This window comes from Vigna umbellata, chromosome 10, assembly GCF_029865625.1.
Source record: "Vigna umbellata cultivar VRB3 chromosome 10, Vumbellata_1.0, whole genome shotgun sequence".
Classification (NCBI taxonomy): Eukaryota; Viridiplantae; Streptophyta; class Magnoliopsida; order Fabales; family Fabaceae; genus Vigna; species Vigna umbellata.
The window spans coordinates 9,537,977-9,551,286 of NC_142174.1; the positions used below are offsets into that span (position 1 = coordinate 9,537,977).

General features: G+C 37.3%; 2 protein-coding genes across 2 annotated transcripts; one reads left to right on the plus strand and one right to left on the minus strand.

The window, feature by feature from the left end:
• Positions 1–2,048, minus strand: LOC148191835 (pectinesterase-like). Its single transcript, XM_088100581.1, has 2 exons — positions 1,048–2,048; positions 1–853 (listed from the first exon to the last, which is right to left on the minus strand). Exons 1-2 carry the CDS (start codon positions 2,012–2,014, stop codon positions 156–158), a joined length of 1,665 nt encoding a protein of 554 aa, XP_087956707.1. The 5' UTR covers positions 2,015–2,048; the 3' UTR covers positions 1–155.
• Positions 2,049–4,449: 2,401 nt separating this feature from the next.
• On the plus strand, positions 4,450–5,886 carry LOC124832051 (polyubiquitin 11). The gene is made up of 2 exons (XM_047306165.2): positions 4,450–4,608; positions 5,046–5,886. Exon 2 carries the CDS (start codon positions 5,046–5,048, stop codon positions 5,733–5,735), a length of 690 nt encoding a protein of 229 aa, XP_047162121.1. The 5' UTR covers positions 4,450–4,608; the 3' UTR covers positions 5,736–5,886.
• Positions 5,887–13,310: the final 7,424 nt, after the last annotated feature.

Genomic DNA, 13,310 nt, shown 5'->3' on the forward strand with positions numbered 1-13,310 from the left:
TTAGTCTAACGGAAATTACTTAATATTTTTTTAGCAGATTCTTTATTACATTTTCAAACACGTGTCAGCAGCAGTAGAGACAACCATGGTAAGCATCCTTTTACCTAATTTCCTCTGAAATGAAAAGCACACTCATGAGAGACAGATAGAAGCATTTAGAGACCTTCAATGAAGTTGACCCCAGTGTTCTTCAACCAAACATTTCCTTGGATGAGTTGTGTTACTGTGAATTTGCTGGCTTCTGCTGCGCTTTTGATGATATGGTAACCGGGCCAATTCACTCTCTTGCTGGTTCCAGCACCTGCTCCACTGTTCATGTACTCTCCGTAATACAACGTTTGCAAAAAGTCTTTGCTCTGGGCATCCCACTCTGCCCATCCTGTTGGGTCAATATGGCTGTCTATCGACGACTGCATCACAACAGTCCTCGAATACTTCTTCCAAGGACGACCCAGATAAGTTTTGATGGAACCCACGACGGGTTTAAGATCTGAACTCGGTGTTAGGTTACATTGTTGAATCGAAGTTCCTGTATTTTGGTTTGGATCTTCTCTTCCTTGAGCCGTCACCATATTCTTTTGGTTGCTCATGGGCTTTCGGGCCACCAGGTTACACTTTTGGAACACAACAGCGGCATTTCCGAAAATGAAGTCAATGGTTCCAGTGATGACAGAGTCTCTGTAAAACTGCCTGTTCGAGTGTGTGTAGAGAGTGTCCTGAAAGGCATCTATGCGACAACGGTTTATCACAGATTGGTCGGCGCCTACACGAAGAGCCACCGCTTGGTGTTTTGCCGCTCCCGCTGTGTTCTGAAACCATATATCTTGACCAATAAATCCATCACCCACGGCAGCTGCAAAACCCGTATAACACTATACGTGGTTAGTGTTCGAAAATTCAAGATGTCCTGTACTCATTTGTGTCTTATTGTGATTCAGATCTTTGATCATTCGATCAAAATGGTAACTTCACTTATTCAGGAATACAAACATAATTAGGTCAAACATAACAGAGAAACTGGAAATATACGGGGAAGACAGTACATACCGACGGTGGCACTGTTAAAGGTTGTAGTTCCGTCGATGAAATTCAAGCTTCCGGTGATTATAGTTGCATCCATACCGTCACCGACGAGCATGACGTTTTTCTTCTTCTTACCAATTTCAACGTGTTCTTTATATGTTCCCTTTTTCACATAAATAACGTACCTTGTATTGCCGTTGTCCGGTGCGGATGCCACAGCCTCAGTGACAGTCTTAAACTTGCCACTCCCATCCTGAGCCACCACGACATTGGCCTTGACGTCCCCGACCCCACTCTCCAAAAGCCTCCGATCCCTGATGCTGACCCACGAGGGAAAGTCCCCATTTAGGGGTTCGTCAATTATCTGTTCAACCTTCGGTGGCAAAACCGTCTCAACAAGAATCGCCAGAGCGGTTCTTGACCTAGATTTCAAGTCCTCAAGTTCATCCTCCATAACACTGCGAGCAGCACCCTCTAATCCATCCAAGCAAGTTGCATGATTAGTCAGCACGCTACTCAGCCACGTGTGTGCATCTTGATGCGACTCAGTGGTTTGCTTTGTCAGTGCTAACATGGAGTTCCAAACTCTGTCCAAGGATAACTCCATCAGATCCACACAATCCTTCAAAGCTGCTTCCTCTCTCGGATTGTTGACCCTGAGTCTGATAGCGTTGGTTTCGCCCATGGCTTTCTCAATATGTGAGGCGTGTTTTATCAGGAACGATTTGAGCAAATCGAATTTGTGGCGTTTTGTTGTGGTGAACATGTGAGTTTGGGTTACTTCTGAGATATGTGCCAAGCAGGATGTAGTATCAAGTGCGTGATGACAGACATGGTTAAGGGAGGAATCGTTGAAGACCGAGGATGGTTTGAAGATATAAGAAGCAAGAAAAGCTGATGAACTTAGAACTGCAATTACAGAAAGGAGTAAGCAGATAGTTTTGGAAACGGGCTTTTTAGGCTTCTCTAACAGAGATTGTTGGGTAGCCATGTCACTGCCTCTTCGTGATTCTTTAGTTTGCCTCCTTCTCCTTTATATAGCCCTAAATTTCTTACACGAGGATATATTCAATAATAAAAAATAAAAAGTTTTTGTGGAAAAGTTTACTTTTTTACCAATAAAATTATAAATAGCTGTCATCAACGATTTTTTTTTTATTAACAATGCTCGGTTAGAGGAGACGAATCCAAGGATTGAAATTTTTTTATTAATGTTTTCCATTAATTTAATGATAGTGCGAACTATTTTAATTGCATAGATAGATATTTGTTAAGATTAAGTTTATATATAAGTTTAAATAATTAAGCTCCGAATTATGGCATGGTGACAGTAAATATTTTTTAAAAGAAAAGCATGGCAAGTGGAGCCACACTTTAGTTGCAGGAGACATAATAAGAGGCAATGGATGTTTTGTAGAAGACATTATTGAGCAGAGGCTCATATTTAATTCAATCTTAATCTTGTTCATTGAACCCGACCTTAGCATAATCTGAAACTTTATTCAAACAATCACAACTCAATTTTCTATTAATCTTTTCAAATAGGATGTCACGTGCATAGTCTCTTCCATGAGGCAACAAGATTGATTCTCTTAAACATCTTATCCATTTTTATTGGGTAAAGTGTAATGGGATGTCGGTCGTCTTCTTCATTGTCATTCATAATCTTCAGCACCGTGACAAAAGAAAGCCTTGTTTTTCGCTTCTTCATCGTGATGGCCATTATTAACTGCGTTTTTATAAAGCAACTTGCATCATAGTCATCATTCTTTCACTTTTTTTACTATATAAAACAACTTGTTAAACAACGTTAATAATAACAATAATAATACAAAAAAAACATCTTAAACAGATGGTTGAATATTTAAAAGGGATGTAGACATGCCTATATTGTAATGCGTTTCATATAAACACATACACGTTCTGGAGCAAAAAAATAATGCTTCCATATAGTTAGAATTACACTTTCATTCTAACTTCTAAAATTACAATATTTTTAATTTTATTTGTTTATGTATATTTCAATACACATTTTTTTCACTTTCATAAATCATAAACACGTTTTGAGTTATTTTTAATGGCAACAAAAGTAATATTTTATAAAAACTCTATATTTTGAAACAACAAACATGATAAAAAAAATATTAGTATTAATTAATTAGTTTTTATTATCACATAAAACAAAGTATAAATCTATAACATAATACCAATTATTGTCATCTCAATAATTTCAGTTGTTGACAATGATAATTTAATTCAGGACTTTAAAACCATCAAAAGAGCTTAGACAATGTGATCCATTAACTTCATTTCTTACTTTTAATAATGGTAGAAAACTCATATTAAATGGGGAGAAAGCAGGTAATAAATTAGTTTATATGCTATACTTTGTTAATGATACATTTATTCCTTATATTATGTGAAAATACTAAATGTTTTAGGTAATAAAAAGCATCCTATTAATCCAACATGACGTTATTCCCATTGTTTTCTTCGTAAAAAATGCTTACTCAATACAAATTCCTGCAACTCAAGTTAGCCAGCCAGCCCACATAAACATACTATGTTACTAAGCGTGAGCTAGTGTTATGAGATACCCACAGTAATGCTATACTTTGTTCCGTACATAAATTAATTAATTATAATATAACAAGTTGCATGTAGATTGTGTGTAAAAGGTGGTCAGACTAAGCACAAGTTATTATAATCAAACAAAGTACTGCTTTCAACAACAGTTATCGAAATTTAATACCAAAGGAAACAACAAAAGATGGAAAATTTTGTGAATAATGTGTATATAATATAGTTATGATATATTCATTGCATGAGATTAGGCAAGGTTGATAATTACAAAACATGATTATTTTTTTTAAAAAAATAATTTCTACAGATGTTTTTCGATTTTATTTTTCAATTTGTGATTATTTAAAAAGATTAAAACAGACTCTTGGCTTTTGAAAGGAATGAATAATTTAAAATTTATAGTAAAAAGAGCTTAAACGTATTAGAATTTAGAGTTTATAATTTAAAATCTGAATCTTATAAAGTTTTATAGTAGACACTGCTGATAACAAATTTAACTCCTTGAATCATTAAAATTAAAAAGTTATTAAAAGTAATTTGTATTTTAAATAAATATCTTGGTTAAAATGTAAATTACATATATTATTAAATGAGATATTATAAAGTTCAGAAAATAGATATGAAGTCTTAAAAAAGTAGTGTGACGTAATAAAACTAAAAATAAATATATTAAAACGATGTTCTAACAAACTAAATCCAATAATACATCTTTTGCAGGAAAAAAAATCCAAAAATAAAAAGGAAAAGAAGAGGGACAGGACCGCCAATGCCATCAATGAATTTTATATTTCCAACGTCATGATTCTAGAAGCTGCCTTGTTCCGCTCTTCCTTACACGCGTCGCAACGTGATTGGCAAAGTGGTAACGCTCTCTTTGTTTCCGTATCCAACTCCATCACCGCCTCATCGCGTTTTTCCTATATAACACACCCCAAACCCCAATGCTTGTCATCACCAATTCAATCTCATTTCTGTAGTTTCGGTTCATTCAAATCTTTCAAGGTGTGTTTCTCCTCTCCTCCTTCTCTTAAATCTTCCGCTTAAGCCTCCTAATTTTTCATTGAAGTTTTAATCATCTATCTGCAATTCAATATTTTGGGTTTTTATGCATCTGAAGAATCTGTTAGGTTTTTAATTTTACGGCAACTTGTGTATGGTTCTGCGAACATGAATCCTGTTCGCTGCTGCCTTTTAAACCTGATAAAGGAAATGTTATGGACGTTCTTAATGTTCCGGGCTTCAAATTTTCAGTTTTGAATATGTAAATTATTTTAATTAAGATTCTCAGTTTTTGTGTGTGTGATGCTTTATTTTCTGTTTTGTGTTTGAGATCGTGATTTTGATCTGGAGTTGAGCCCTAAATTTTGTCAATTATTCTAATTAAGATTCTTATGCTGGTTTGATTTTGATTCATCTGTTGGTTGGGTATGACGGTGCAGATGCAAATCTTCGTTAAGACCTTGACTGGTAAGACCATAACTCTCGAGGTAGAGAGTTCCGACACCATCGACAACGTAAAGGCCAAAATTCAGGACAAGGAAGGGATCCCACCAGACCAGCAGCGTTTGATCTTCGCCGGGAAGCAACTGGAGGATGGTCGCACCCTGGCTGACTACAACATCCAGAAGGAGTCCACCCTCCATCTGGTCCTCCGTCTCCGTGGAGGAATGCAGATATTCGTCAAGACCCTTACCGGAAAGACAATCACCCTTGAGGTGGAGAGCTCAGATACCATCGACAACGTGAAGGCTAAGATTCAGGACAAGGAGGGCATTCCCCCAGACCAGCAGAGGTTGATTTTTGCTGGTAAGCAGCTTGAGGATGGCCGCACCCTTGCAGACTACAACATCCAGAAGGAGTCAACCCTTCACCTTGTCCTCCGACTCAGGGGTGGGATGCAGATTTTTGTGAAGACCTTGACTGGGAAGACCATCACTCTGGAGGTTGAGAGTTCTGACACAATTGACAATGTGAAGGCGAAAATTCAGGACAAGGAAGGAATTCCACCGGACCAGCAGAGGCTGATCTTCGCAGGGAAGCAATTGGAAGATGGGAGGACCCTTGCTGACTACAATATCCAGAAGGAGTCCACCCTTCACCTTGTCCTGCGTCTTCGTGGTGGTTTTTAAGTGCTATAACTCCTTCTCGGCTGTTGTCTTCAAATTTAACACCTTGCTCTGTATGTCTCTGTTGGCCCGTTAAATAAATTTGTTTTATTTTTATCGCTATCAACAACTTTTGTAATCCATTAATATCAATTTCATCCGCTTTGAAATTTAATATCTGCTATTTGGTTTTTCATACTTTGCCGGGATGTCACCATTCTCTGTCTCATAAAAAGTAAGGTAAAAATTTACAAGTCCTTTAATAACACTAATAGAGGCGGCCAAAAGCATGAACATGCTAAAAAGTAAGAATGTGAGAAAGATAGAGGAGACAAATACCAGTATGACATACCAAGCTTTTGTAAGTGTAAGTTTTCTCAACACCAAGTATGTTGTAACTTTCGTGAATGTAATTATCAAAAGCGTGTGTTAGAACGAATAAATGAGAGTTTTGTTTTTTATTAGTTTCAAGTTTCGTAGAATAAGTTTCAGTGTCTCACTAATATCTGATTATCAGAGCTAGTTAGAACTGGTTAGATGCGTGAGTTTGTGAGAGAGAGACGAGTCAGTAATAGATTGAGTGTGTGAATAAAAAAGGTTCTCATAAGGGAGTCCATGTTAAAAAAGATAATTATAATTTCACAGCATTTTTATAATATTTTAATATTATTTACGTAGTATAATTATTTGATTAATTATATATATATATATATATATATATATATATATATATATATAATATATATATATATATAATATATTACTATAAATCAGAATTAATTACATTTAACAGTAAAATAATACAGTCTTTACATTAATAAAACGAGGTTCAAAAGCCGAATGGCTTAAAATACAGAATTAGAATGCAATTACAGAAGTATTAGAATTTTCAGAACAAACGGCTGTACAAAATCCAATAACCGAACGTCAAAACTAAGAAGCTAACATCTATAAATAACTAAAGTTCTAGGGCTCGGCTTTAACTTCTACTTCGACCAGATTTTTTTCTTTAATCACGTTCTCCAAAGTGGTCTCGCCTTCTGCTCACATCCACACGGATGATCATTGCAACGACAGGACGAACATAAACAACAGACAACACAAGGAAAACGAAAGAGTAAACTTATATAATTTAATTCATACATCAACATATACATTTAACATTTCCATTCACACACAACATATAACTTAACATATAATATCATCAGAAATATATAACTAGACAGAGCGTCCGAACTGTATGAATCTGTGTAGCTACAGGCGTCCTTGCACCCGAGTGGTGTAGTAACTGGGATACACTCAACAGCTGTCACTCGAGGTTAGTCCTATCCAAAGTACACCTAAGGAATAGAACCTCCTGCCGTTCCCACACATGACCTACCCCCTCTACGTGAGGATGAGTACTCACGGAACATCAGGATGGACCAGCCAGCATTAGTATGCCCACAGTCATACTTTACCAAATTTCATATTCAATACATGAGTCGTTCCTCCCTGGAACGCTCGTCCAAAATCCATCATCATATAATCACTCAAAATAAGGTTCACCCTTCAGAATCTTACACTTTATCATCATTTTCATCTTTAGTTTTAAGAATATAAAATAACGAACGTTCAGTCTTCTGAAGAACGAAGACGAACGCTAAAGACTAGATTTAGAAAGACTCGTTGCCAATCAGAATAAGTCAACACAAAGTTATATGACGAACGTCATTGCTACTCGAATCAGTTGAATGAACCGACTTTTAGAGATATACAATCAATATTCAGAATAATTTAGGTACAAAGACTCTAGGCCGACTCCAAATGGATAAAGATACAACAAGACAAATAATTAACTATACTGAGAACAATTTGTTTAAAGGGATCGACTGCCAGTCAATGACCGAACGCGATAATATACATTTACTAAATATTTGAACGAACGTTATTTACGCACGTTTGAAAATCAAAGGTGTTTCAGTACAGATGTGGAGACCGAAATACAAACCAAATAAGACCAGAATGCTCCTCCTTGTGATCTCACTGATGATGCTTCCTCTCTCTTTCTACGCTCTATCCTTGGAATACGGTGGGCTGGGTACCTGCAAAGGCACTCCGACGCTCAAGTCAACAGGGGTGTTGTTAGAATAAGAAAATCTTTTCTAATTTTCTCTTAGGGAAAAACGTACCTTTTTTCTGGTATGCTGTGTGTATTTAAAGTAGTAAAATAAACCGTTTACCTGAGATCTCGGGTGGTTACTGGAGTTGGCTATCTATAAGTTATAACTGCCAGATATTTAGTCAAGTACTTCCATGATTCGCGGCGCTTGTTAGTCAATATGCGTAACTGTTTACCTGTAACCGCTAGACCGCGGTATCGCGTTCTGTATATCACTCATCCTGCGTGCCAACATAAGTGGACGACTTGTCGCACGAATGCTTCATGTCGCGACATGACTTATATGGTTGTCGAGCACCAAGTGGTCGACAACACCATATGGTCAGATGTCGTTACGAGTCGGGCACCGAGTGGTCGACAACACGTGGTCGAATGTCGTTATGAATCGCCTGGGTTATTGGTCGACCGTTGGTGGATTAGGTATCCTATAGTACATGCCCCCCAAGTCCGAGTAAATGGACGACAGAATTACGAAGGACTGTTGAGTATTGCTGGGTAAAACGAGGAGGCGTGGAGGAAACGAGAAGACGTGGGGGAGACGAGAAGACGTGGGTGACCGCTGTGCGTGGCGTTACGAATTTTAGGGTTTTCCCGCGCCTTTAGGGAAATGAGGGGACGCGGATTAGTAGCCGTTAGATAAAAAAGAATCCTACGGTGCCTGATGGTTGAACCTTTTGGCTTCTTCAACACAATTCAGAAGGCGCGGATTAGTAGCCGTTAGATAAAAAAGAATCTTACGGTGCCTGATGGTTGAACCTTTTGGCTTCTTCAACACGATTCAGAAGGAGGTTATTCACTTTTGCGGAGGAACAGAGTTTGACAGTGTGCATCCTGAGCGAGATTGTTTCTCTTCTATCCTCACTGCTTACCCTGTTACGAGACGTTACCAGGTAACCCTAAAATCTCCTTCATCTTAGTTTGTTTAGTGTTGACCATGGAAGGAAAGGGGCAGAACATTGGGGGCGGGACGCCGGGGCCGTCATCTACGGCGGAAAGTTTTGAAATTACCACATTGCCTTTTGGGGAGGAGGCTTTTACATATGGAAATGTGTGTGGTGAAGGACCGGGGGGGCGTATAATATCTCCGATTAGTGGAGATGAGTACGCCTGGGCGGCGCGTGAGGTAAAAGAGCTTAGAAGCCAATTTAGGAGTAGGGTTGTGTTAACAGACTGGATTGAAAATAGTTGCGTGTTGCGAACCCTAGGGTATCAAACTTGTATAAAATTGATGGCTTGCCGGGATGATGAGAGAGTGTGCCATGGCAGGGAGAATGCTGCTGAGGAATTCTTTTATTGTTATTCTGTGTTATTCTATGATTTGTATCTGAGACTGCCTTTTACCAGCTTCCAAATGGATGTTCTGCGTACTCTAAACGTTGCACCGAGTCAGTTGCACCCCAATAGTTGGGCGTATGTGCAGGCTTTCGCCATAGTGTGTCGGGCGCTAGCTATTAGGCCCACTGTAGGTTTGTTTCTGTATTTCTTTAGATGTAGACCAGTAGCCACAAAGGGATGGGTGTCATTGATTTCGGAGCCGGGTAACGCGCTGTTAGAGCTATACTTGCAATCATATAGGAATTTTAAAGAAAATTTTTTTAAGGTGTCGATTACCGCTGTCGGTCGACAGTATTTTTTCGATGGTGAGGGGAACCCTAGATTTCCCCTGTACTGGACGCAGGACCCGCTGAGGTTCACCTCTTGGTCGGAGGATAAGATGACGGTTGAAGAATTAGAGGCGTTGAGTGTGTTGACTGCGTTGCCACGCCCCCTTTCTTCTCGTCAGCTTATTAATTGCCTCGAGTTCGACGACGCAGGGGCGAGGGTGTTTGGTATGTGTCCTTGCTTATCATTTTTGTAACTTGTTATGTTGTTGCTGACCATGCTGGATGGGTTTTGGTGTTTTGCAGAGATAATGGGGAGGAAAGGAAGTGGTCGCAGTTGGTTTCAGACCATCGACGATGAGAGGGATGAAGATAATCGTCCAGGGTCGTCCGCTGGGCGACAATGCCCTCCGGTGCCACCATCTGGTCCACCTCCCGTCATGGCGGCATCGGCTGTGGAGACGACAGTAGTTGAGGTGCCTCTTGTGCGCAAAAGGAAACCCAAGACAGGCGACATCAACCGCGAGGCAGCAAAGAAAAGTAAGGAGGTGGTTGAAGAAAATGAACGCCCCCTGCCGCAGGGCATATGGGATCGTGCCTTCATGCCTGGTCATAGGGTAGACCTCAACCTGGATGTTTCAGAGAAGAAGGTGATCGAAAACATGAGCGAGCAACAGATTGCTGACAGCTTGCTAGAGATGAACACACGAGCACAAGCGTTGGCTTGGCATCTAGCGTATGCTTCGGATAGGGGTCAGATGCGGTCTGAGTTAGAGAAGGTGCGCGCCCAGCTGAAAGAGCTCACCGAGATATAAGGTCGAACACTTACTTAGGACGAACGCTAGGTAGATGACCGAGCACTAATTAGGACGAACACTTAGTATAAGACCGAGGCTCATTAGGACGAACGCTAGGCATACGACCGAGCACCAATTGGGACGAACACTTAGTATAAGACTAAGCGCTACTTATGACGAACACTTGGTATAAGACCGAGCGTTACTAATTTTAAGTATAAGGTATAATTTCATTATTTCATTTCAAAGACTCGTATACCACTAGGCTGAGCCGAACGCTCAAACCTAGTTTTTCACACGAGGACGATCGTTCTCGATCAGAGTTCTTTCCGAATGAAAGAATTCCATTTTAAGTCATTTACTAGAAAATCGAATGGTATAAGACCATACGATGACGAACGTATTTTATCATAGGGAGGAATTCATATTTAGATTTTCATCTATTTCAAATATCAAATTTCAACATATCAGTTCATACTTTATAACTTCATATCAATATAAATTTCCAAACTTTATATGATTCACATTAATCGTTCATACTTCAAAGTGATAATTCATTTCCTATTCATACGTATCAATCATCAACATACATTTCAACCAAACATATACCATATTCATTCTAACAGCGATCGTTCATACATAATCAATTAGCGTACATCTCATGCATCCAGTCCATAACATGCTTTCATACAACATACAAGTATCAATTAAATTAATAAGCTTCCCTTACCTGGATCACTAGTGAACGTCCTAAGAATGTGATTTTGACTCGTCCAACTATGGCTTTCTACCCTCAACGTTCTTCTTAAGTTCTCCAACTAAAACTAACCAAAAGAAAAACGCACATAACTTAGTTTATACCTTTGCATGCAGCTGCATCTGGGTTCGTATGTAACTCAGAAACGAGCGTCTAGAGTCGAGAGACTTACCGGTTTCAGAACCTGGATCTATTCGGTTCCGATTGAAGCTCACAACTCAGAGAATGCTCCTATGGTTTCTGAAACGTGATCGGAGAAGAGGGTAATGAGTTACAGTAGAGAGAAGGTGGAGGTTTTCTAGAGAGAAGGTGGAGAATTCGAAAGATCAGATTTTTGGAGAAGATGAGTGCATGCAGAGAGTGACGTTGTTTTTAGAGAAGTCAGTTTTGTTTAAAAAACCAACGTCCGTTCTCTTGCTGACACTTGTTTTCCACTACTGATTTCAGAACATTCCATTCTCGACACCTGGCGGACGTGCGTCAGAGTTCGTGGTGCGTTTTTAATGCACTGCAGAGGGTTTTTAATGCATTAACTTGATTTGACATAGGTTTTGCAGAGTTAAGTTTCCAGGGTCTTACAATATATGATGTTAAGATGTTATGATATTGTAATTATTTGATTAATTAACTGAATCGTGTATATATATATATATATATATATATATATATATATATATATATATATATATATATATATATATATATATATATATATATATATATATATACACACACACACGATGTTAAAATGTTATGATGTTAAAATGTTGTCTGATTAATGAGTAATATTATTAATAATTATAAACATCAACCTGAATTAATAACAGAATTATATATATAATGTTAAAATGTTGTGATGTGAAAATATTGTTTGGATAATGAATAATATTATTAATATCCATTTCTTACCGCAAAAAATAATAAAAGTTATTAATTTTTATTTTTTAAATTAAATTTAATTAAAAATAAAATTAATTTATATTTTATTAGGTTTAATTTAATTAAAATTAAATTTTTTAAAATATATTTTTTATACTTTTTGAGGGTTCGCGAGTATTGTCTGAAGTATTTTCTAAACGAAATATCCGTAGAATATTCATAAGTATTTTTTAAATAAGTATTTTCTAAACGAAATATCCGTAGAATATTCATAAGTATTTTCTAAATAGGTATTTTCTAAATCGATATTTGTACGAGTAGCGGATGGGTTATGAGCTTTTGCGAAGATTTTTTGACGGATCATGTTGTCGATAAACTGTGTCTGACAGTCGAATTATTTTTGCGGTTCAGGTTTCAGTTTAAACACATCTGTGTCCGAAAGTCGTCCCTAGACTCACACTTTAAGAAATTGTTTCTAGATGTAAGTTTTTTCAACACCAACTAACGTGGCAATTTCTTGTCTCTTTTATAAATAAAAGTCACCAGTGGAATGTGTGTGTTGAACAAATAAATGAGAAAAGTTTTAATTTCTTTGAATTTTAAGTTTCAGAATGTAAGTTCCATAAGCAAATTAAATTCTCATCTTTTCTGTTAATAACGAGTTATTTGTAAAGAGTTAGCTTTAAAAAATAATTGGGATACAATTCATGTTTATTAATTTTTAAGTAATAAAAATATAGAAAAATATCCATATAGTATATAACAAAGGATATTTATAAAGGAACTACGATCTCATCGTAATGGAGTCCAACCTACTAAAGATGGTTTCAACACCTTTGAATGAAAAGTAACTGAAAAAAAAATTCTCTTAAATGAAAATAAGCATTCAATATTTGATATATTTCTGACAGGAAAACAAAACACATGGAATGAAAATGAGACACCTTTGTCCAAAGTATGACAAACTGAGAGGAGTCGAAATGATATCGGTGTTGATATGCTCAAATCCGGGGCCAAACATGACCATAGACATCTTTATTTTTATTACTAAATTACGTTAAGTTATTTCATTTATTTATAATTAAAATAAAAATATTTTTTAAGAGATTGAAATAAATTAAATATCTATATCGAACAAATTCAATAAATTAAATAGTCGAATTAATTTCTAAAATTGATTTCTAGAACGTTAAAGAATTGTACGTTTACGGATGCTGGTGAAGCTAATTTACATCACTCTCACCTATTTGTCATCTTCCCACATTTTCCAACATCATAAGTTTTCGGGTCATACAAGGAGGCAACATTACGTTCTATTTCCGGCACTCGGGTTCGTGAATTTGTTCTATATAAACCAACTCGACGCCCTATGTTTTCAATCCCAAATCATTCTCAATTCATTGA

What these genes read in the sequence shown, in the direction of transcription:
- LOC124832051 (XM_047306165.2), top strand. Translation starts at nt 5,046, where the DNA reads ATGCAAATCTTCGTTAAGACCTTGACTGGTAAGACCATAACTCTCGAG.
- LOC148191835 (XM_088100581.1), bottom strand. Translation starts at nt 2,014, where the DNA reads ATGGCTACCCAACAATCTCTGTTAGAGAAGCCTAAAAAGCCCGTTTCC. An exon ending in CTTTAACAGTGCCACCGTCG is followed by an intron (nt 854 to 1,047) that starts GTATGTACTGTC and finishes CGGGTTTTGCAG; the next exon opens with CTGCCGTGGGTGATGGATTT.